At 33.0% G+C, this 25,146-nt stretch overlaps 1 protein-coding gene across 2 annotated transcripts in view; it reads right to left on the minus strand.

The window, feature by feature from the left end:
- Window positions 1-25,146, minus strand: part of NDUFS4 (NADH:ubiquinone oxidoreductase subunit S4) — a 98,317-nt gene that overhangs the window by 38,917 nt on the left and 34,254 nt on the right. For both annotated transcript variants that reach the window (XM_006205986.4, XM_031676117.2), the window contains exon 2: window positions 18,860-18,938. In XM_006205986.4, coding sequence (XP_006206048.1) covers window positions 18,860-18,938 — 79 coding nt within the window. The remainder of the gene's footprint in view (window positions 1-18,859; window positions 18,939-25,146) is intronic.

Raw genomic sequence — 25,146 nt, forward strand, 5'->3', positions numbered from 1 at the left:
GAGTAGACAGATTTATTGTGGTTTAAAAAAAAATGGAAAAAAGTGCCAAGACCACTAACAAATGGTGCTGGGAAAACTGCATTTCCAAATGCCAAAGAATAAAGTTGGATTTGGATTCTTTACCTTATACCACATATAAAAGTAAGCTCAAAATGGACCAAAGACATAAATGTAAAAGCTTAAAACTATAAAATGCCTATGTTTTATGCACCAAAGGACATATAACTGATAAAGGATTAATACCCAGAATATACAAAGAACTCCTTCAACTCAGTAAAAAACCCAAATAAGAAATGGGCAAGTACTTGAATAGACATTTCTCCAAAGAAGATACACAAAAGGCTAATGAGCACATGAAAAAAATGCTCAATATGACTAGTTATTAAGAAAATGTAAATCAAAACCACAATGAGATACATTTCACACCCACTAGTGTCACCAAATTCAGATTCGGCTGCTCGTCGACTTCTTAAAAGCCAATAATCAGGAAACAAGTGTCAATAGAAAGGAAAGGTTCTGGCAATCTAGGGGAGAAGGTGGACTCACGTCCCAAGACCAACTCCTAAAATTGTGCCCAGCCACGACAGTTTTTAAAGGAAAAAAAGGTGGGGGTGTTAGTGAATCATCAAGGAAGGAGGTTGGGTCTGCATCATTCTCCACTGTGTGCAAACTGGCTGACTCTCTCTTCAGATGTTACCTTGCTTGAGTGATCTGCCTGCAGGATTACTAAGGGGGCTCTTAGGGGTACAGATTTAATCATTCTTTAACTGTTTAGTTCTCATTCTTACTTCTTTTTATCTAGGAAAAGAATTAACAGGTTAGGCAAGGCATGGTGTACATTCAGGAGAACATAAGTCAGGAGTTAGTTTCAATTGCTTAGTGATCTCATTCCTATAATTAGGTTCTTTTAAGGTTAGAGTGGGACAGAAATGGGCAAGAAGGAAAGGGGCAAAAGAGCTGCTTTCAATTCCCCACTGTCAAACATCAATCCATTTCTTTCGGATTAGGGGTGAAGGTCCACCTTCTGTAACTTCTTCATGCTAACAGGATGCCATATTCTCAGAATGGAAGACGTCAACATGGGTCTGCAGGATCTCTTTGCTGACAATTTTAGCTGCCTGCTTATATATACAGGCAGAGCAAGATACAAATATTTTGATGCCCACAAAGATACAGATTATTATGAGCAATAATGTTAATCCCATTCTCTTGAGGCCAGTTCTTGGAACTGTGCTAACCATAGATTCATTACTGCTCAAGATGAAGCAGCTTATGCCATGTCTACAGTTTGGTCATCATACGAGTTAGGTTTTTTTTCTTTCCTCTGGTGGCCATTATAGTATCTGTAAAACAACTCAGGAATGTGCATTAAACACTGAGTCTGTGACTATATTGTCCCAATCATTAACTGCTTGGCTTTGTATTTGGGAGACAGAGGTAGCCTTCAGTGTTCTGCTTGGTTCCATTAGGATGGCTGTTCTCTAAAACACAGAAAGTAAGTGCTGGTGAGGATGCAACACTTGTGTTACTGGTGGGAATGTGAAAATGGTACAGCCACTGTGAAAAACAGTATTGTAGTTCTTCAAAATGTTAAACATAGAATCACCATATAATCCACAATTCCACTTCCAGGTATATACCCAAAAGAATTAAAAGCAGGGACTACAACAGCTGTTTGTACATCCATGTATATAGAAGCGTTATTCACAACAGGCAAAGGTGGAAACAACCCAAATGTCTATCAAAGGATTAATGGATAAACAAAACGTGGCATATACACACAACATAACCTTAAAAGGAAAGAAATTCTGACACATGCTACAAAATGGATGAACCTTGAAAACATCATGATAAATGAAATAAGCCAGTCACAAAATGACAAATATTTTATGTTTCTGCTTATGTCATACAATATTTAGCAAATTCACAGAGACAAAAGGTATGATAAAGGTTACCAGGTAGTAGGGAAAGGGAGTAATGAGGAATTATTGTTTAATGGGTTCAGAGTTTCTGTTTGAGGTCATGAAAATGTCCTGGAAATGGATAGTGGTGATGGTTGCACACCATCTTGAATGTGCTTAATATCACTGAATCGCACATTTGCAGTGGTTAAAATGATAAATTTTGTATTATGTATATTTACTACAATATAAAAAAAAAAGGAAATGGAGTGACATCCTTTAAGTACTAAAACAAAAACCTTCAATCTAGAATTCTATATCCAATGAAAGGTTGCTATGGACTGAATGTCAGTATCATTCAGCATCCCCCTGCTCCCCAAATTCATTTGTGAATACTTAAGCCCAAATATGATTGTATTTGGAGACAAGACCTTTGGTAAGCAGGATTAGATGGGTCATGATACAGGGTCCTTATGATGGGATTAGTGTCTTCATAAGGAGAGACACCAAGGTGCTTGCTGTCTCTGTCTCTGTCCCTCTCTTAATCTCTCTCCCTTGCCTGCCATATGAGGATGCAGTGAGAAGGCAGCATGTACTAGCCACAGAGACAATCCTAACCAGAAACCAAACACAGAGGAACCTGGATCTTGAACTTCCAGCCTCCAGAACTATGAGAAAATAGATATCTGTTGTTTAATCCATTCAGTCTATCATATTTTGCTACGGTAGCCTGAACTAAGACAACGTCTTTCAAAAACAGAGGCAAATTCAAGGCATTTCCAGATACAAACAAAAGCTAAGAGCTTTTGTCCCAGTAGATGCACTACAAGCAATGTTAAATGAAGTCCTTTAGGCTGAAGGAAATACCAGATGGAAATCTGCATCTATAGGGAGGAATGAAGAACACCAGAAATGGTAAATTTTTGAGTAAATATAGAATTTTTTTTGTTTATTTCTTTAAAAGATAAGTGATTGTTTAAGGCAATATTAATAATTTACCATGAGGTTTATAAATTATGTGGAAATCTATGTCAACATTAACACAAGACTAGAGTGACAGATGGAAGCACTGTTTTAAGGTTCTTATGTTACACGTAAAGTGACATATTATTAGTTCATAATAGAATGTACAAAGTTAAGAATGCATATGGTAACCCCTAAAGCAACCACTTAAAAAAGAGGTACAGCTAAAACATCAATAGGGAAGATAAAACAGGTTTCCAAAAATGTATTTAATCTAAAAAAGAGGATGAGAAACGTAGGGAGGAAGAGAGGAGAAAAGAAATCAAATGTGAATTAAAAGGCAGAGACTGTCAAACTACAGAAAATAAAAGCAAGAGCCAAATACACGGGCAACGGACAAACTTTAAATATAAGCTCATAAACTGGTTAAAAGTAAACGGGTGGAATAAGATGCACCATGCAAAACTAAGAATAAGAAAATGGTAACAGCTATATAAATGCCATCAAAGTAGACTTCAGAACAAGGATTAGCACCAGGATAAAGAGGGGTGTTACATAAGAATAAAAACATCAATTCATCAAGAACACATAACAGTCTTCAATGTTTATGTATCTAATAGTGGAGCTTCAAAATAACTGCAGCAAAAAAGTGATCAACTAACAGAAGAAACTATAATTTAAGATGTTAACACTTCTCTCTCAGTAACTGACAGAAGACATAGACAAAAATATCAGTAAAGATAAAGAAAACTTGAGTAACACTATTAACCAGTGTAAAACTTAACTGAAATTTATAGACCACCCAACCCCAAAACTAAAAAATGCACATTCTTTCCAAATATATATGAGAAACATTAACCAAAATAGACTATATTCTGAGCCATAAAAATAAAAAGTCTAAAGAAATTTCAAAATTAAAATCATTAGTATCACTGACCATAATACAATTAAATTAGAAATAAAAAATAATATAGTTCATCAAATAAATAATGAAGATAACTACCATACATATTTTAGCAGATGATCACCTTGCACTGTTCTGGAAAGGCTTTTTAATAAAAATATAGGCTGACACACAAGACAGGGAGAGTATTTCTCAGATACATTCTTTATATAACAACTGTTACAGTGCATTATAAAAAACAGTAATAGCAGTCGGAGCACTAATTGCTATGCAGTGGCCTAATATTTTACATGTATGTATCACAGAAATATATCAACCTGCATACCCACAAACTGATAGTATAATGACAGCTAAGTTCATGTTGATCCTCAGGATGTACTAAGCTTTCTAATTCAATGCTACACCATTTAAGTTTTATGTGTTTTTATTATTTTCTAATTCTTAGATGTACTTTATTTATCTATTAGATAGAACCTGTCACACCCCATGTGTCAGAGTTTGAAAGGCATCTACAGAACTGGATAATGTATATTAAAAAAAAAAAATACAGGCTAGGTAGAGCCATATCTCTAAAATTACATAGAGTGAACTAGTTTAAAAAAAAACCCCTCTCAAGAAGGTTAATTATCTTTAGGTGTCAAAACAATTTAAAATATTAATACTAAATAAACCCTTTGATTTAGTAATCCCACTTCAAAGAATCAATTCTAAAATAAAGATAATATCAAAGATTAGACTTAAGAATAAAGATGTTGATTCTAGCGTTGTGTCTAACCACAAAAATTGTAAACAACTTGCAGTATAAGATATATTATGGTCTCGTCATACAATGGGATTTGATATATTCACTGACAATCATTCTTTTGAATAATTTTAAAAACAAAGATACAATCTAATGCAAATGAAGTGAAAAAAGCAGGACATCAAACTATAAAGCATAATTTGTGTTATATATAGGTATGTTGGATGTTGGTGTGTTTAAATATTCATATAAAAAAAAGAAGTAAATTCACCAAGACTATGAAATTAAAGGTGATTTTAATTTTTTTAGATGTTAAAATTTTCAAGTTAATGTCTCTATAATGTACATGTTACTATTAAAATCAATAAAAAAAGATTGTTTTTAATGATCAACTATACTGTTTAATAATACGAGTAAGGCCAAAATAAGTTATACTTCAATAAAAATAAATAAATAAAAATAAATTTAAATTTAAAAAATAGATTATGACTAAAGAAATTTTTCATTGGAATGATAATTATATAGCAATACATCTACACAAATGATTGTCATAAAGTATGGAAGGAAAGACGGTAACATCACAGATGATTTAGTAACATGCCATAGGCTATTAGAAAAGGCAAGTTACATGACCAATTTTACATATACTGACATACACAAATGAACACACTTTACTATATAAGACCATTGAAATTGAGACCAATATTTTGCCCTCATATCCCCTAGAACTCAATATCTGAACAACAAATTGACTTAGAACAGCAGTCTTCTCAATTCATTCAGATTCAATTAAGTGTAACAATCATAATTCCAGTTTGCTTTCCTTTTCAGGCTAACAGGTCCAAACAGGAAAAAAAAAAGGTGGGAGATGGGGAGGAAAAGAACTTTTATTGAAGGATGAAATAAGCAAGATACTGTATTCTCCTATTGTTTAATGTAGGTATTCTCAATTAACTTTCAAAGCAACTTTAAAAAATGTTTTAATTTTATAAGAGGAGGACACTCAGAGATTAAATAATATGCTTAGGGTTACACAGCTAAAAGAAGGGATTTAAAGACCTAATGCTATATCTATAAATAAACCCACGGTCTTCCCATTATCCCAAGTTTCTCATTAGGTTGAAATTCTCAGGTAATATAATGTACAAGTCATGATATTTCTTCTTACGGTTAGTAAATGTCTTAAAAAGTCCTGTATATTCCCAAAGGTGGAAATAAGACAATGAGAGAAGAAAGCAATTATAGAGTAGGACCATCTCTGTCTCTCCTCTCTAGATCTGATGTAGCTCCCCCATCATTTTGGAAGAAGTAGAGGAAGAAAGAAGCAATGAAAGAAAAAGGGTAAAAGGAACAGAAGTATGGAAGAAAGAAGAGAAAAGAGAGGAAGAACAAAAAAGGGAGGAGAAGAGACATAGAGGAGTGAAAAAAAGAAAAGAATGATGATAGCCAAAGAATTGGCCAGAGAACCAAAACCAGACAGAGACAGAGGAGGAAGGTGCAGAGGAAGAGAAAAAAATAGCTAGCCACTGAACGGGGCATTGATGGGGGTGGTAGGAAACACAAGCAGCCAGAAAGGGAAAGAGAGAACTGTCAGCTACATAGCAAAAGGGCAACAGAGTGACAAAGAGAGAGGGAAAAAAGCCATAAAAACAGTGGGAAGAGAGACAAATTCTAAGAAGCAGAGAGAAAGGGGGAGAAAGGAGAGGCAGAGAGAAAGGGGGAGAAAGGAGAGGCAGAGAGAGAAGTAGAATCAAAGTTAGGATGAAGACAGATAACCACCAACATCAGCCCAAGCCACCAGCCGAAGCAAGCTCCAGAAGCTTAAATGTATTCAGGACTTTGTCAGCACCTACCTGGTGGACAGCAGCTCAGACAATTCCTTATCTTCCTTTACCCTAATTACAAATCTCCACAATTTCCCCCCTTTTTTGGTAGGGGGAGGGTGTGGAGTTGGGGGTGGCGGTGTAGGAGAGCCATGGAGAGTGGGGAATTAAGAGGAAGAAGATGAATTTATTATTTCAAGTCCCAAAATAACCTTTATCAAAAGGCAATTTTCAGGGGAGAGGGTATAGCTCAAGTGATAGACTGCATGCTTAGCATACACAAGGTCCTGCATTTAATCCCCAGTACCTCCTCCAAAAATAAAAAAATAAACAAGTAAGCCTCCCCTCATGCCCCTCCAAAAAGTGATTTCAAATTCAGAAGATTCTTTAGAGGAATCAATGAACTGTTATACCATATGTAAAATCTAAAATGCAAAAAAACTGGGATCCTTTTTAAAAAAAAGTTGTTAAAAATTCAATCACTTACAGAAAACTGCAAAAATTTTATGAATGTCAAAAAAAGGCATGTAAGTAAACAAAAAAGCAAACAGATAACTTTCTTGAGCTTCTTTGAAGTGACCTTCAACCATAATAGCTAAGTAATTCTCAAGTGTTTTTTGATCAGTAAATCAAATCAAATCACTTTTCCACTTAAAACCCTATGATGGCTTCTCATTAAAATTAAGATAAAATTCAAACTTGTTACCATGGGCCTAAGGATCCAGCTCCTGCCTACCTCTCTAAGTATATCACTCTCCCCTCTTCTCAGTCTCAAAGTTTTCCTTCTCTTCTCTGACTACCACCACCAGCTAGTTGACACTTTGGGACATTAGCTTTTTCATCTACCTGGTATGCTATTACCTCGGATTCTCACGTAGCTAGCTCCTTCTCATCATTAGTTCATAGTTCATACCTTCTCAAAGTGTCTTTCCTTGATTGTCCTATAAATAACCTCTATTCTACCTAAGCCCCGAACTACTCTCTATCCATCACCTGCTTGATTTTTTCCTATAACATTAATCTGAGAGTATCTTAATAATTTAGAAATAAAGTTAGCATATGCTTACACATGAAAATATAAGCTCTAAGGGCAACAATGCTGTTCCTTATTTACTGCTATATCCTCAGGGCCTACAATATGGCACATAGCAGGTACTCAAGTAATTGAATGAATAAATGAAAAAGTAGCATTTTATATTATAAATATGGGATGAGCAAAAAAAAAAAAAAAAAAAAACCAACCCTCCTTGCAGGATCTTCACAAAGAGCTACAGATTATAGTAGGTGAAAACTCCTAGCCCTAGAGGTGTTTTAGTCTCCAAACACTCTCCGCATGGACCACAGCAGCCACGTTTGAATGTTTAATACATTATAAAGCTCACTAAACCAGAAACTTTGTTTTAATATTTTAGATGTCAAGTCTCTAGCTACTGAATTAGGCTTAAAAGTTTTTTTAATTGATAGATTTTAATTATAACAATACATACTCATTAGTCATTGTAATAGATGCAAATCAGTATACTAACTAATCAGATCCTCAGTTGTTGAACTTAAAATAGCATTCTCAGCCATCATTTTGGTATATTTGTGTCCTATATGTTGCTTAGAAAAAGCTAAAATCATTTTCTATACCTATTTTATGGAAAGCATTAAATTTTTTTAAAAAGACCCTCATTAACTAACATGCAAAAAACTCAAAGTTGAAACAAGTAAAGTATTAAACATGAAACAGGAACTGAACAAGGAAAGTCTACTCACACATTTCTTGAAAAGTATGCCTTATAAAGAGAATTTTGTGGATGCATAGTATGTTGCACACGGTAAAGCTTCCATATCACTCACTACCCTATGTTTTAAGCTTTCTCATCTTGTAAAACAGGAACGATATGTGCAGGCTTGCAAGAGACATCCTGAAGAGTAAAATCAGAGCACAGACTGTCATATAAGATTAGAAAGCCTAAACACAGAAACAGATTTCAAGTTCACTAGTCTCAAATTCCAAGGTCTGCCTTTTCCTTTCCTTTCCTCCACATTCTATTCCCAGAGATACATGACATAAATAGGGGGGAAAAAAAAACTGTCGCCAAAAGATGTTGCTCTTTTCTTCATTTCCTCTTATTCCTGCCTTCACTAAGAACTTAATTATATGATGATGGACATGAGGCTTTTAACAAGTTTAATGTGGGTTATCTGGATTAATTCTTGAAATTATCTGACAAGCCAGTCAATTAAAAAAGCTATAATTCTAAAAACAGTATCTTCTTTCCACCAAAGAAACAAACAACAACGATAACAAAATCCTATCTACATTCAAATAGAGTAAAAAAATAAAACATCAACTATCTACATACTTTGATATAAACCTTGATGATCAGTTTATAATTATATTGAGTTAAATAAATAAAATTAGACAACCAATTTCCAAGGAGGTAATATACAGCTTATATATTTTGAATTCATTAAAAAATAGAAAATATATTTTCACATATAAATTGTATAATCCCTAAAATATGACCAAGAAATCTTAATATAAATTCTAAACAAAGTATCAATTCTATTTTTTGAGACCAAAAACTCCTACATAATAACATGCAAGAATTTTAAATTTGTGAAAGCAAGTGTCAAGTACTATACACAATTTCCATACACAGCAGGTAGTAAAGCAAGAAAAGAACTGACACAGTTACTCTCCTTAAAAGAGACATACAATGGAGAACTGTTATACAGCGCTAGCATACTACAGAACTATGCATTAAAGATGTTGTGGCTATTAACAGTTTAAACCTTTACTGTATTTTGCTAATTGGTACATAGAGCTTTAAAGCTTTTGAAAGATAAAACATTCCAGTCAGTTCAATTCTCCAGCATTGTTCAAGTATTCCAAGCAGGAACAAAGAGGAAAATAAATCTGCTTTAATTGCTGAAGAATCAGAGATAATAGAGACGGCTGAACACTGCAGAGGAAAGATGTTTTTGTTCCCCAAACAATTTTAATATATAGAAAGATCATTTTCTATTTTAAATGTAAATGGTTCCTGGCTGCGTATTAGAACTGTTATAACATTCATTTCTTCTGTATTAATAAGTACAAATTTTATACAGCTTGATAGTATGTGAAAATAACACTATAATTGGGAATATATTTTAGAACACAAAGTTCTATATTTATCAATATAATTTTATTTAAAATAAGTGTATATAATAAATGATCTGACTTGTTTTAATTAATGTTAAATGCAGGAGTTACCTGTTTTAAAACTAATATGTCATTAATAAGAGAAGAAATATTTCAATTTTAAAGGATGAATTAATTCTATTAATTAAATAGAATTCAGTAATGTAAGAGAAGTTTTATCCATAAACATAAAACAAGCTATTTTAATATTAGTTCATATGCTTAGGTATATATGTTATATAATAGGAATATTAAATGCAATTTAGAAATTTTCTGAACATATAAAAAATCACTTACTATGTGATTAACACTATTGGTACATAATATATTTACTATCCCAAACATGTAGATGTTTACTTCTAACTATACTAAGTTATAACATTTTTCATTACTTGAATTTTTTTATATTTTCAAAATCTCCTTCCCTCCCCACCCCATCCCCCACCACACACCCCAATACTGGAAAAAAAGGCCAATTAAAGAATGACCACCATTTCACTATAAAATTTACACTTCCAAAATCTTTAGTCACTACTTCTTCCATAGAATTTTAAGCAATGTATTTCTAAAATCTTAAAGGCTATTCACCAATTATTTTTCAGTAGCTTGTGGGTAGTGTAAAACCAACAGAGAAGTACATTCTAAAAAAACTACTGCTGTTTTAAAACCTAAAAACTATATTGCAAACCAACATTTATATTTAGTGAATACTTTTTCCATTTTTAATAGTCTCATCTAAATACAAGAATATAAATAAGCATCTACAGACTAAAAAACATTAAAAAACATTATTCCATATTTATAGAAAGTCTTAAAGAAATAAACCCTCATGCTAAACTGCCACCAGGGAAGGTTCTCAAAGGCTGCTATTCTTTGATGTAAAATGAAATACTACTTAGTGAATAAAACATAAAAAACTCCTGTCTTCCCTTCAAAGAGACATATCCTTTGACCCAGTGCTCCAGACTAAAGCCTTGACATTTTTGCACAAGAATGCTGCATGAGGAAAGTCCAGACAAAACAGACACTTGAGATGCTAGAAGGCTGTTAGAAGGCTGTATAACCCCAATTGCAGGCACTACTCCTTCCAATAATCTAGCAGAGATAGCACTGCCGTACACCAAAAGAAAGTAATCTCACCAAAAGAAAAACTGACCCCTCAAAAAAAAAAAAAAAGAAAGAAACAAAGAAAAAGCAAGCAGTCAAAGCAAATGTAAGCCTGTAACTTAGGTTTATCTTTCTGTGCAGGTTACCTCTTAATGACCAATTTTTTAATTCAAGTTTGTAGACTTATAAAGTTTTCATCTATAAACTTTTAGTATTGTAGGAGGCAAAAATAATATAAAGCAAATGTTTGTGTAGCGAATAGTTTTATTTTTAAAGACAAAAATCATTCATTTTCACAAATTTCTTAGAGCAAGTTAAAGCAAGGAAAAAATTTAAAACCTATTAAAGTGATAAAATTTCTAAAATAACTTGCTGTTTGCAAACATTTTAAAACAGCAATATTATCACCCTGTTGGCTGAGTGTGTTAATAACGTGTGCTTAATCAAACAGCAGTTATTTACTACAGGTATCAGTAGTAATAAAGCTTTAACTACTGTGTTACTACTATTCGGAAGAAACTGCCAGACAGTAAAACACAACAAATTGGCAACATTCAAAACACTGACTTTATTTTACATGCACACCTAATTTTTAAATAAAGATATTAATATGGACTACTTAAAATGTTCAAACTGTTAGGATTTCATATTAATAGTATGTACTATAAAGTAATTTTTCAAAAAAAAAGCTCAGAAATCATTCCCAACACACAGATTTGAGATTTACAGATTGCTAAATAGAAAGTTTCCTTTCTTATATGCATTTGTGTTGAACATACATGTATAACTAACCATAACACTTCCATAAGATTTAAAACAAGTGGTGCTTAATAGTTTTTAAGTAAAATAACTAAGTACCTAAATGAAAACAAAGCACTGAAAATATCAATATAAATACTGAAGCATAGTGCCTGGCACACTTAAATGCTCAATAAATATTTATTGAATAAGTGAAGAATGAAGGAAAGATGACAGCTAACATAATTTTACAGAAGTAATATACTAATGTCAAACTATTAAGGCTTATGTCACATTATTTTCATTAATAAACCAATAATTCTTATATTTTATCAGGACATTTTTCTCCTTTTTGTATTAAAATATTAACTATGTCAGTTATAGTTAATATCAGGTAATTATGATAAATAGAATTAGTATTTTAAAATAGTTAATAAAAATAATTAAAAAGCAAATAAAAAGTATACCTATGTAGGTTAAATTTAAGCTTTGGATGTTTTGTGGGGGAGTACCTACCCCAAATCTTTACAGAGTATTGAAAATATAACTTCTCTCTTTTGCATAATAAAGTGAATATAAAAAGACAATGTGTTCATTGGGTATTCATCAAATGTACTGAAAGGAGATTGGGGTGGGGTAGCATAAAGAAAAAAGTTACTCTCTTAATAAAGCACAAAGGCAAAGACATTCTTCACCCAACTTCCATGGCAAAGCAACTCCTGCAACAAAAAACAAGAGCCTGGCAAACAACCATTTGTAAGCTTTCCTTGTTATCTGTAGGAAGCATCACATATTTGGAAATAATAACGGTGCAACCCACAAAAGTTCTAAACATTGTGCTTCTACATAAATCGACAAGATTATTTTAAGATGCTGTCATCTACTCTTTTGATATTTAACGTTTTATTAGTTGCAGGAGTAAAAGGACAGCAGCTTATACAAAACAAACAAGAGAGAAGATATTAAGACTGACTAATCAAAAAATTTACTTTGTATTCTGATATAAAATTCATTATTAGCAGTAATCTAGGAATTACTATAATTTTGTTCTCTGAAGATCTGTTCTCTAACAATGTCAACACTGTACATAGTTCTAAAATAACAGAATAGAATTCTTTACACTAGAAATGCCAATTCTTTACACTAGAAATTCCCCCTCTAAATTCTATGCCTAAAAAAGATAGGATACAAGTTGTCAATCTACAACTGATGGCCAGAATAAAACATCTTTTTCTTTGTATAGTACTGACATCCACGAACACTACAAAAATTCCTTTTATCGTTATGTTTTGTATATTAAATTCTGCCTGTCAGATATGTTAAAAAAAAAAAAGCCATGAAAATCAAGTTTCACTTGGTAACATGCCCTTTGAGCTAATCTGGTGATAGTTAAAAATAATAAGGAGCATACACTTAAGATGGAAGAAATGAAACATGACTTGATAAAAGTACAAATAAAAAAGGGTCTGAGGTTATACCTCTTCATGAAATTCCCATAAGGAAGAAGTATGAGAACCTAATTTTTAGTTCCCTAACTAGACTGCTGAGATTAAAAGGAAAAGAGGTAATAATTCCCACCATATCGTGCACCATACATCTGGAGTACCATAAGAAATACTGGCAACAACATTTTAAAAGGAATTCATCAAATTGGAAGGTACTCAAGATGATGAATTAACTGAATCTCATCTGAAATGAATCAAAGCCCTGAGGATGTTTAAGCCAGAAAAGAGAAGACTTAAGAGAATGATCCTCAAAAATTTTGGTCTCAGGACTCCTTTACACTCTTAACTACTACTGGGACCCCAATGAAAGTTTGTTTATATGAGATATGCCTATAGATAATTATCATGTAAGAAATTAAAATGGAAAAAATTTAAATACATATTTTATTAATAAGCTGATTATATATTAACATAAATATAAAAATATTTTTAAAAACTAAAAAATTAAGTGAGAAGAGTAGCACTTCTGAAAGTCTCTAATGTCTAGCTTAATAGAAGACAGTTGAATTCTAACATCTTTTCTTAAAGTCAAGCTTTTGGCTAAGTCGTCTTGGTTGCAATATATGAAGGAAATTCATTCTCACACAGATATGTAATTTGAAAAGGGAGCAATACTTTAGTAGCCTTAATATTTCCATTCTCACATTAAATCCATTGTTTGCTCTCCCAACTTTAATTGAAATTTTACCCACGCGTGATTTTATAACATCATACGTCAGTCACATGGAAAATACTGGTTCACTGAAGTATGCAGATCTTCCAAATGTTAACAAATTTCATTACACAATATTTAAAAAGTCATATTCATTAATATCCCATTAGAACAGTCTTTAAGTACTGGGAAGTTGTCAAGCTCACTCTGATCAGCGGTAGAATCAAGTTTTACAGAAATTCTAATTTTCACCTGAAAGCTTGAAGTTCATGATGGGCAACACTTTCTAGAAGTGACTAGTTTATTTTTGAAAAATGTCTGCCATGTAACAAAGACCAAATAACCATAATCAGTCTGTCATCTGTTATTGCTTTTTCACCTAAACAGTGTTCCATGAAAAAAAGAACTAACTTCAGTTTGCAACAGCAACTCAACCATGCAAGTGCTTTTCAGTATGCAGGAGTTTTATGCATACTTCAGTTTGCTACATGGAACACAGAAAGATGTGTATGCAGAATTGAGATTTCTAAAAATCAATAATTTTCACTGCTTCATCAAGGATGTTAAGTGAAACTGGCTTAAAAAAAAAACCCTCAAATGCAATGATGTGAAGGATACAATGACAGGTAGCATAGTTAAAGCCACTGCCTTGATTTATGCTAAAGTTTTGGCACAGTTGCTTTTGTAACATTAGTATCAATATTAACACAGTGAAAAGGGTAAATAAAGTCTCTGTATAATTATGAAAATAGTTTGACTTTGTGGACCTCCTACAAAGATCTCACCCCCTCACCTCTCCTACCAAGACTCTTTGAGAACCACAGATTTAGGACCAAAGAGCTGTTTTCAAATATACAGAAGGCTACTGATAAACAGTAAGGTCCTACTGTATAGCACAGGGAACTATATTCAATAGCTTGTAATAACTTATAATGAAAAGGAATATGAAAAAGATACATATATGTATAACAGAATTACTGTACTATACACCAGAAACTAACACAATATTGTAAATCAACTATACTTCAATTAAGAGGAAAAAAAAAAAGCAAAAAATAAAGCCAATCGGATGTAGTGGGGTGGGGAAGCAGGCTTTCATGTAGAAAATGGCCTACTTATTGCTAGGGCAGATCCTGAACCAATGGATGTTATTTATAAAGAAGCGGATTAGCACCAAATTGAGAAACAACATTTTCCCTTTTAAAAAACTGAGCTATAATTTATAAACGGTAAAATGAATCCTTTATAGTGTACAGTTGTTTTCTAACAAATGAATACCAAAAAATTAATTTTGACCTAAAAATATCAACACCAAAATCAAGATACAGAACAGTTATATCACCCCCTACCAAGATTTCCTAATGCCCTTTATAGTTAATTCCTTCTCCCATATCCAATCCCAAAAACCACTGATCAGTTTTTTGTCCCTGGAGTTTTGCCTATTGTAGAATGTCAAATATGTGGAATCACACAGTATGTATGTACCCTTTTAGTCTGGCTTCTTAGCATAATGCACATAATATTCATCCACATTTGTTCCTAATCAGTGAGCTGAAATCTACTGTATAGATGTACTGAAGGACAGTCAGGTTGTTTCCAGTTACTGGAATTATGAATAAATCTATTAAAGACATTTGCATGCAGTAAATGTAAGATTTCATTTCACTTGGGTAAATATTTAGAAGTGAGACTACTGGATTATGTATGGTAAACGTATGTCTAACTTTGTAAGAAACTACCATACTGCTTTCCAAAATAACTACACCATTTTGCATTCCTATGAGAGTTCTAGTAGCTCTGCATCCTTCCTAGCATTTGATATGGTCAGTTTTTTTAAGTAATTCAAATAAGTGTGTAATGATCTCATTGTAGTTTTAATATGCAATTTCATAATCACTAATGATGCTAAGCATCTTTTCATGTGTTTATTTCTCACCTGAGTATCTTCCAGGTTAAAGATGTGTAAGCAGAATTGAGATTTTTAAAACTCAATAATTTTTAAATGTAATAATTAAAAAAATCAATCATTTTTATTTGGCTTAATATCTTCTTATTTAGTTATAAGTAGTATCTATTTTCTGGACACAATTCCTTTATCAGATATGTGATTTGTAAATATGTTCTCCCAATCTATGGCTTGTCTTTTCCCTCTCTTAATGTCTTTCAAAGAAATTTTTATTTGTGAGGAAGTCCAAATTTGCAACTTTTTAAAAAATGGATTATGCTTTGGTATTATAGCTAAAAAAAATTTGTCTAATCCAAAATTACAAAGATTTTCTCCTACATTTTCTTCTAGTTTTATAATTTTTAGTTTTAATTTCAGAGTTTGTATCTAGGGCTCTGAGTTAATTTTCAAGTATGGTGCAAGGTATGAATGAAGGGTTTTTTTGCATTTGAATATACAATTATTCAATCTTCATTTGTTTTAAAGACTTATTTTTTTTTCCATAAGAAACAGCCTTCTAATAATCATGGCTGATCAGTAACATAAAGAACAGCCTCAAAAGAAATGAGAATCAGCTGGGAATTTTTAAAACAGACATTCAAGAACCAGTTGTTCAGTCCAATTAGAAAAGGGCAGAACATTAAATTTTCTTTCCAAATCTCACTCTATGAAGTCCCCAGAGGGAACTTTCTTAGGGAGGACTTCTTCCCTCATGCTCTCAATCCTCACCCTACAGCAGTTCAGCTTTTATCTAGTTTATTACTTTTTGAATTCCCACATAAAATTTCTGTTAAAGAAAAGGTTAAACAATTTTTTAAATGAAAAATAACCTGATGCAGTAATATAACTTGGTAATATCTAAAGTTATCCTCTGATTTTGAATTCCTAAGATCCATTTTCTGAAACTAGACTAACCATTGAAATTGATCCCTAAGTTTGGTCCATATGCTTAATCACTGGGCCTTAATAGGCATCATCTACATTAATTTTAAAAATATATTATATAAAAATATTCAATAGAAATCATGATAATGGCTAGTTTCTTTACCTTCCAATTAAGATTCTCATTTCTAACCAATTTTACAAATGTAACAGTAGTCTAGTGTTGAGTAATTAATAAAAATGTTATTATAAGTCAGTACATGGTTTTATCTTACATAATAGTGACATTAAAATTTTTCCACATCTCATTTAAAAATACTCATCTATTTCACATTTTGAAATATTTTCATCACTTAATGTTGATATGTATTTTTTAGAATCATTTTTGTTCAAAATGCAAAAATAATCAACTCCAATTGCCAATATTTATGGAAGTGGCCTTCAGCCCCTGGACTTATCATTATGCTACTTATTAAACTCTCTGTCCAACAATGTATAGGAACATGGTATTATGTTACCTATTTGATTATTTAATACTCTGTCCAACAATGTATAGGAACATGGTATTATGTCACCTATTTATTTAATATTTTCATTTTAATGTAAAACTAAACAGATGGCTAAAACTTAGGTTTGAAAATTACCTAAAGGCTTCCATACTAAGTATCACTTCAAAAACTTTGAATAATTAATTATACATAAGACTTCTTCTGAAATATTAGATTGGCATTTTGACTAACATACTTCAAAAAAGACAAAACAAAGCTAGGGAAAATATATGAAGGGCAACAAAATTCATTGAAAGTGTGCAACTGATTTTAGGAGATATTACTAAAAACACAAAATTCAAAGCAGTTTGTGTACCTCTCTGGTATGCTTCATAGCACCTTGTTTAGAGCAATGGATTGCTGTCTGACATATTCATTTTGCAAACTAGAAAGAAGAGAATTTAGAAGCACTACTGACAAACTTTCTAAAATTTGAAACTTTATTATATAAAGTAAACCTCATATTACTGGAACAAGAAAGTAATCTTTTGGGGCTTAAAAGAGATGGTCATTGGAAAAAGTAAAATAATAATACTTTCATTAATTAAGGAACACATGACATGTGTAAATCCTCCTCCTCTCACACACATACTTGTCTCATTTCTTCTACACTTGACTAAGCAAATGATGTTGGATTACATTTGAAGAACAAGTAGATGGTACCTGGATCAAGAGCTAGGGAATTGGTAAAAAGCGGCTAGGCATAATTAACAGACTCTGAATGCCCTGAAGCAGGAAAGAGCAGCAAGTTTCAGGCCTGGTGTGGCTGGAGCACACAGTATAAAAGACAGAGGTACAAGATAAGCTTAGAAAGACAGGAGTTAAATCCTCAAAGGCCATGATAGGATTTTAATGTTTACTCTTAGGTCAGTAAGAAACAGCAAAGGATTTTACACAAGAAGATGACACAACCAGCATTTAATAAGACTATTCTGGTTATCCTGTGGAAAATGAATTAGAGGAAGATTAAAATATCTGTGGAGATCAACTGAGAAACTACTGTGGCAAACTAGGTGAAAGATGATGGTAGCCTAGACTAGGAGGATGGCAAGGTCAGTAGACAGATCTAAGAGACAATTTAAAGATAAAACCAACCAGCCCTAAGAATAGCCAGCCTTCCAAGTTATCTGTTTACTTACCTGTTTATTTATGTTTTTATATTTAATGATGCAAATAGAAACTTAAGTGTGATCTATTATTTAAATTATGGTTATAGGCTCAAAATTAAGTGACCAAAGACTGTACAACAATCAGAAAGGGAGAAGTTAACACACCCATATATATGATCATTGTTAACCAGATACAAAATGAAAAGCGTGTCTATATTATGACATGTTTTTACTAGAAGTCTTAGAAACTTTACAAAATTTGAATAATATAAGCATAAATAACAAGTTGCATCTAAAGTAACATCACACATTGAAAAATTTTACATGACCACTACCAAAATTCTATCTGCTGCTGATTAATAGAACATCATTCATTTGTTGCTAGTTGTAATCTCTCACGTATAAGGCAGAAATGGGATGTGTACATATGTGTGTGTGTATGTACACACACATATGCACACAGTAACAATTATCAGTTCCAGAAAAACCCAACACCCTTAATTTTAATTTTAGATAGTACTGGTGTCTTACAACTTAAACATGAGTGCAACTGAGAAAATAAAGAACAATATATTCACTACAAAAATAAGAATGTTCTGATTTCTTACACATGCCACAAAAATGGAAGACTTCTGTACTTTCAACTTCTTAATATTTGTATTTGACTTAATATTTCTGTATAATGCTTAATATAAATTATCTTTGTATTTCAGTGATGAACACTTCTTCTTACAATTTATATACAATCTAAAATAATCAAATTCCAATCACTTTCTGAGAACCCAGAACACTATACCGAAAAATCTATTGTACAAAAATAACCCCAAAGGCTGACTCCTAGCAGTGTACAGTCGAAAATTCTTACCAATTTTTCATCAACTGTTATGAGTTGCGTGTCTCGAGTTTGGTCCTGTGCCAGCCTCCACATGGAAGTGCTCACCAACCTGCAGTGCAAGACTTTAAGTTAAAAAATGATCCATGCAATGAGAAAAGAGAAGCAGACAAATCTTACATAAGCCAGCTACTTTAACAATATCTGTCTTACAAAATGAAAAGAATAGAAAGAGAAGAGGACACAAAAATCCTTTTTCTCCCCCAATTAGTTCTGTCTGCTGAGTTTTTGGCAGACTCTCACTTGACAGCTCACAACAGGCTGTACTTTATGTCAGTCTATAGGCTCTCTGTCATAGAAAGGCTGCCAGTTACAAGAACTGTACTGCTCTCTATGAGCGTACAGTGGCTAGTTTGTCACTACAAGGAAGAAAAATACAAAGCTATATCAACTCTTCTGGAATGCTGATTCTTAAATGATGGCATCAGAAAGGAAAAGAAAAATCTCATTTTCTTAAGGGACTAAAGCAAAAGTGGCAGAATTCAATTGTATAAGGCTAACAAAAAGTTTCTCCTCTCTAATTTCAAAACAAAAGTATTTACACAGGAATGAATAGTATGATCATTTTAACTAATGTTATTGATTTAGTTCTGTATCCCATTCACAGAATTGAAGAAAGTCTGAATTGCATTTTGTTAAGGGAGAAGAAAGGAGATTTTTTCCTAAAGCTGTTTGCTTCTGAATGAAAAAGAAAATAAGGGACAAAATAGTATGCAAAATAATATGGATACAGAAAGTTGTGGAAGGTTTGTGGAGGAACCCAGAGGCATCTCAGAGAAATATTAAATTAACTACGGTTATTTGTTATGTTAAGTGTAATCAGTCGTAATTCTGGTGATTGCGACCAAGTTTCTTCATCGATTACATTGAAATCAGTTGTTAACTGTGCCTTTTTAAGTCTTTTGTCATTTATAGACAGTTATTATTGTATTCTGGTGCTGTTGCAAAAATGTTTCATCTTCAAGAAGATTCATAAGAAAGCTATGGAAGCAGTTACAATGGTTCCACATCAAGATGACAGCTATCTGAGGATTCCAGCCCATACTTGCCATCTCATTCGAAACAAGAAGCTGTCCTGCCCCTGGAACCCCTAAATAAGGCATCCAGAGATTTTTCACTCCCTGACAGGCAGGGTCTACGCCCCTACTCAGCCCTGAAGTAGCTACAGAAGACTGACTGTCGCCCCTCTGCACCCACATAAGATTATGGGAGTAAAATCTCTGATGGGGAATGAAGTGGGATGAAAGGGAGCAGGGCACAGCCACTGAAGGAATGACACAGCAACTGAGGACAGGACAAACTGGTTAGAATCAAGATGGTGGACGATTCGCATTCCAGTAGATCTTGAGCCTCATGGCACACCCACAGGTTCCATGACAGTTCCTAGGCTAACCATAAAAGGTCAAGAAGTAGGGGAGGGGTGTTTCTTGGAAATCCTCTGCCCAAAGTAGTTGGAATAACCCTCCTACTCATTAGCATATAAGATTACCGAGCCCATAAAACCTAACAACGCCGCACCTCATAGCTGTTCTCTCTCTTGCCTTCTGAGATGGCCTGCACTGTCTATAGAGTGTGTATCTACTTTTACTTTAAACTAAACACCCCACACCTCTCAGCTTCTCTTCCTCTCACCTTTCTGAGATGGCCTACATTCTGCCTATGGAGTGTGTATCTTCTAAGCCGTTATCCCTTCTGATTGAGACAGACCCCACTCTCTGTTAAGTGTTTATCTCTCTAAATAAACTTGTTTTCACTTTACCAAAAAAAAAAAATTACTAAGCAATATATAAAACCTAGAACGCATAAAGGAAAAATGACAGAAGCTATTACATTAAAACTTCTAAACCAAATATATTATAAATGAAGAATAAGACAGATAATAAGAAATATTTACAACACAAAACAGGAAAGGATCAATACCCAAAATAGGTATGAAAGCTCCTACTAATCACTATGTAAGAATAATGAGTTTCCAAAGAGGGAATCAAACAACAAAAAACCAAACAACCTAACTACACATGGAAAAAGGATTTGAATCGACATTGATCCAAAGATCTACAAATAACCAATAAGCACATGAGGAGATGCTCAACATCACTAGTTATTAGGGAAATGCAAATCAAAACCACAATGAGATACCACTTCATAACCACTAGGATGATTATGAAAAAATAAGTGTTGGTGCAATATGGAGAAATTGGAGCACTTGTGCATTGCTGGTGGGAATGTAAAATCATGTGGTTGCTGTGGAAAACAGTATGGCAGTTCCTAAAAAAATTAAAAACAGAATTAACATATGACCAGCAATTCTGCTTATGGGTATATAGCCAAAATAATTGAAAAGCAGGGCCTCAAATAGATACTTGTACGTCAACGTTCACAGCAGCAACAGAAAAAGCAAAAATTGTCAAAATACTAACAATCTTATTTTATTAGACCATGTATCATAATGCTAGGAAGTTAAGTGTACGTGTAGGAATGATTACTATATAATGATTAGTAAATAAATGGTAATTTTATTTTGCTATTTAGTACCCATTTTTGAGAAACTTAAAAATGTTATTGGCCTCCTGAGCTTGCTTTCTGTCCACCCATTTGTTTTGTTAACTGGCCTGTTCACATTTCCAGGTTTCTTAAGTGCCAACCTTAATTCTGAGCCCAAAGGACAAACTATGAAGGCTGTGACTGTTATTATCAATTATCATTATTAGAGTGTATAATCTATTTAGTTTTTCTGTATAAGGTTCCTGTAAGAAAATAAGATATCCTGGAAATAGATAAAAAGAGATCTGATTTCTAATTCTCGTTTTACTAGTTTATTGTGTGTCTATGAGCAAATCACCTAATCTCTCCACATCTCAATTTCACTTTTGTAAATTTGTAAAATGAGGGCTTGTTGCTCTAGTTTTTTCTAGTGATGAATCTATGTGACTCTAATAGGTGGAGCTGATTATAGTTCAAATTTAATCATCCCCTATGAAAACACTACGTAGTAACTACTCAGCTCATAACATGTTTTTCGTTAAGTTTAAGGAATTAGAACTTTCAAAAGCATATCGGCCACATTTGTTTATCCATTCATCTAATGATAACCATTTGGGCTGTTTCTGCTAAGAACATACATGTGGAGGTTTTAGTGGGGAGATAAGTTTGTAACTCTCTGGGTAAATACTTAGGAACACAATTGATGGACTGTATGTTAAGACTATGCCTAACTTTTTAAGAAACCATCAAACTGTCTTCCAAAGTGGCTGTACCATTTTGCATTCCTACCGGCAATAAATGAGTCTTCCGGTTCTCTTCATTCTCAGCAATGTTCGGTGTGGTCAGTTTCTTAGATTTTTACCTATTTTGATAGGTGTGTAGTGGCATCTCATTGTTGTTTTAATTTTCAGTTCCCTAATAACATATGATGTTGAGGTACCTTTTTATATGCTTATTTACCCCTACATATCTTCTCTGGTGAGGTGTCTCTTGCCTATTTTTTAAATTGAATTTTGTTTTCTTACTGTTGAAATTTTAAGACTTCTTTGTATATTATAGATAAAAGTCCTTTATCGTATACGTGTTCTGCAAATCTTTTCTCCCACTCTGTGCTTGTCTTCTCATTTTCTTAAAATGTCTTTCACAGAGCAGAAGCTTTTAACTTTAATGAAGTACTTTCCCTATAATGGATGATGCTTTTTATGTTGTATCTAAAAACTCAGCACCAAACCAAGGTACCTAAATTTTCTCTTATGTTCTAGAAGTTACATAGTTTTGCTCTTTACATTTAAATCTTTGATCTACGTTGAGGAGTTAATTTTTGTAAAAAGTGTAAGGTAGTGTGTAGATTCTTTTTTTTTTTTTTTCGGCATGTGCTTATGTTCCTGTTCCACTTATTAAAAAGATTATCTTTTTTCTATTTGATTGTCTTTGCTCCTTCCTCAAATATCAGTCACCTATATTTCAGGAGTCTTATTTCTGAGCTATCAATCCTATCCACTGATCTATTTGTCTATTCTTTTGCCAGTTCCATACTGTCTTGATTAATGTATCTGTGTACCAAATCTTGAAGTCAGTGTCAGTCCTCTGAATTTGTTACTCTTCTTAACTATTATATTGAATATTTTAGGTCTTTTGCCTTTTGATATAGAATCAGTTTCTGGATATCCACAAAGTAGCTTGCTGAGGTTTTGAGTGGGACTATGCTATCTATGTATATTTATTAGGATCATCTTTGATTTCCTTCACCAGAGTTTTGTAGTTTTCCTCACATACATCTTGCAAGTATTGTTTCTGATACTTCAAAACACACTCTTCAAAAAGCCTTAATGGTTAAAAGATAAAAATAAACTATGTGCACTGGAAAATAGTATCTGAATAAAAAGCATATTACTGACTCCAAGTACTAACACTATTCTCCCTTTGAAGCAAATTAACTTTATCAACTAAGAATGTCATTGCAGCAGTTTGAAAACATGGCTCCAAATTTCTTTGACACTCCTCCCTCCCATCAAAGCTGGAGGTCTATGTTCCTTATTGCTAGAATCTAAGCCTTATTACTCCTTGATCAATATAATACAGAAATGAGGCTATGTGTGTTTCAAAGCTCAGGCTTTACAAACTGCCAGTTTCCATTTTGTGTCTCTTAGAACATTGTTTCTTGGGATATTCACTCTTGGAACCCAGTGGCCATATTGTGAGGAAGTCCAATCTGCCCCATAAAGACCCATGCAACAAGGAATCAATAGCAAATACCACTTTGCTAGCCATGTGAGTGATATATTAGACATGGATCCTCTAGCTCAAGTTGAGCCATCCCAGCAGACATCACATAAAGGAGAGATAAGCTTCCCTGCCAAAACCTGACCACACTGCAGATTTATGAGTAAAACAAATGACTGCTGTTGTTTTAAGCAATTGAGTATTGGGGTAGTTTGTGCTCAACTATAGATAACAAAAACATCCCTAAAAATAACTGAATATGGTTTTACAAACATTAAAATTGAACCAATAACTTACAGGGACCAGAAATAATCTACTGGACTTCTAGACAAAGTAAAATCCCTAATCTTATAGACATCATTAAAAAATCAATTAATCCTCAACCTTTTGATTAAAGCCAATTATGTTTATTGTCAATTTACTACAAAATTGAATTAACCCAAATTCACATTAAATCAAAAAGTGTTTCATTCCAAACTAAAATATTTAAGGAAATATTACTATGAGTTCTAACTGAAATAATAACATAATAATATATCCATATACTTTATGCCACAATAATTATCTCACACTTAAAGTATGTTGATATTTGGGTCAATCACCTTCAAGCTGATGATCTTGAAGCTTTTCAAGATCTTGAATTTTCTCAATAGAGAAAATTTAAACTCTCTTCATCATACGGTACTCGTTGGACAGAAACAAGAAAGAACTAATTGTTAATGGGAAAAATAGAGGTCAAGAGACCATTTTAGTATTCTGGGAAGATATATGGGGTAAAAGAGAAGACAAAGGTCCTACAAATGCTTTGGTTAAATTCAGTGGAAATAACAGTGGAGATACTTTACAATCTATTCATAAAACAAGTTATTTAATTTTAATTCAGATTTAGTGCAATAATATCTAATCTTTACCTACAGTACTTAAAACTATCTTAAAATGTTCACCCAATCAAGTCAGTAAAAATCATAATATTCTGCTCACAGGTATTTTTCCCATTCTTCTGAACCAGGTAGAATTTGTTGCAGGAACTAAGAGCAGTTGTGCCTCTGGACACAACTCAAGCCAAAACCTTAAACTAATCCTTTGAGAGTCATCCAACAGACTAAGGAAAGATTTGTGCAAGAGGGACAAGGGTAATTATGCTCACATACCAGACTTTGGAATGGAATTGAAGAGTAATAAGGAGGAGAATGTGGGCAAGGTTTCAAAGGGTGGTAACAAAAAAAATTGGAGGGCATGATGGAAACTATAAAGGAGAAAGAAATACACCCAAGTTTATACCAACAGGAAATCAAAATAAACATACATAAGGCTAAAATAAAGAGAATAAGAAATATATATGTCATGATGATGATAGTAATTATATTACAAAACACATCAAAGATATGAAAAGTTCATATTTAGGGAAGTCAAATCATTAAGCTATACTGGACACTAAAGAATAACTCTATTGGTTTAGAATGCCTTAAAGGAAGGAATTGAGTTGCTATACTTTGGCATGTTTTGTAAATAACTGGAAGCAAATTTACCATAAAGATGCCAATTATTAATCT

Source organism: Vicugna pacos, chromosome 3 (genome assembly GCF_048564905.1).
Source record: "Vicugna pacos chromosome 3, VicPac4, whole genome shotgun sequence".
Classification (NCBI taxonomy): domain Eukaryota; kingdom Metazoa; phylum Chordata; class Mammalia; order Artiodactyla; family Camelidae; genus Vicugna; species Vicugna pacos.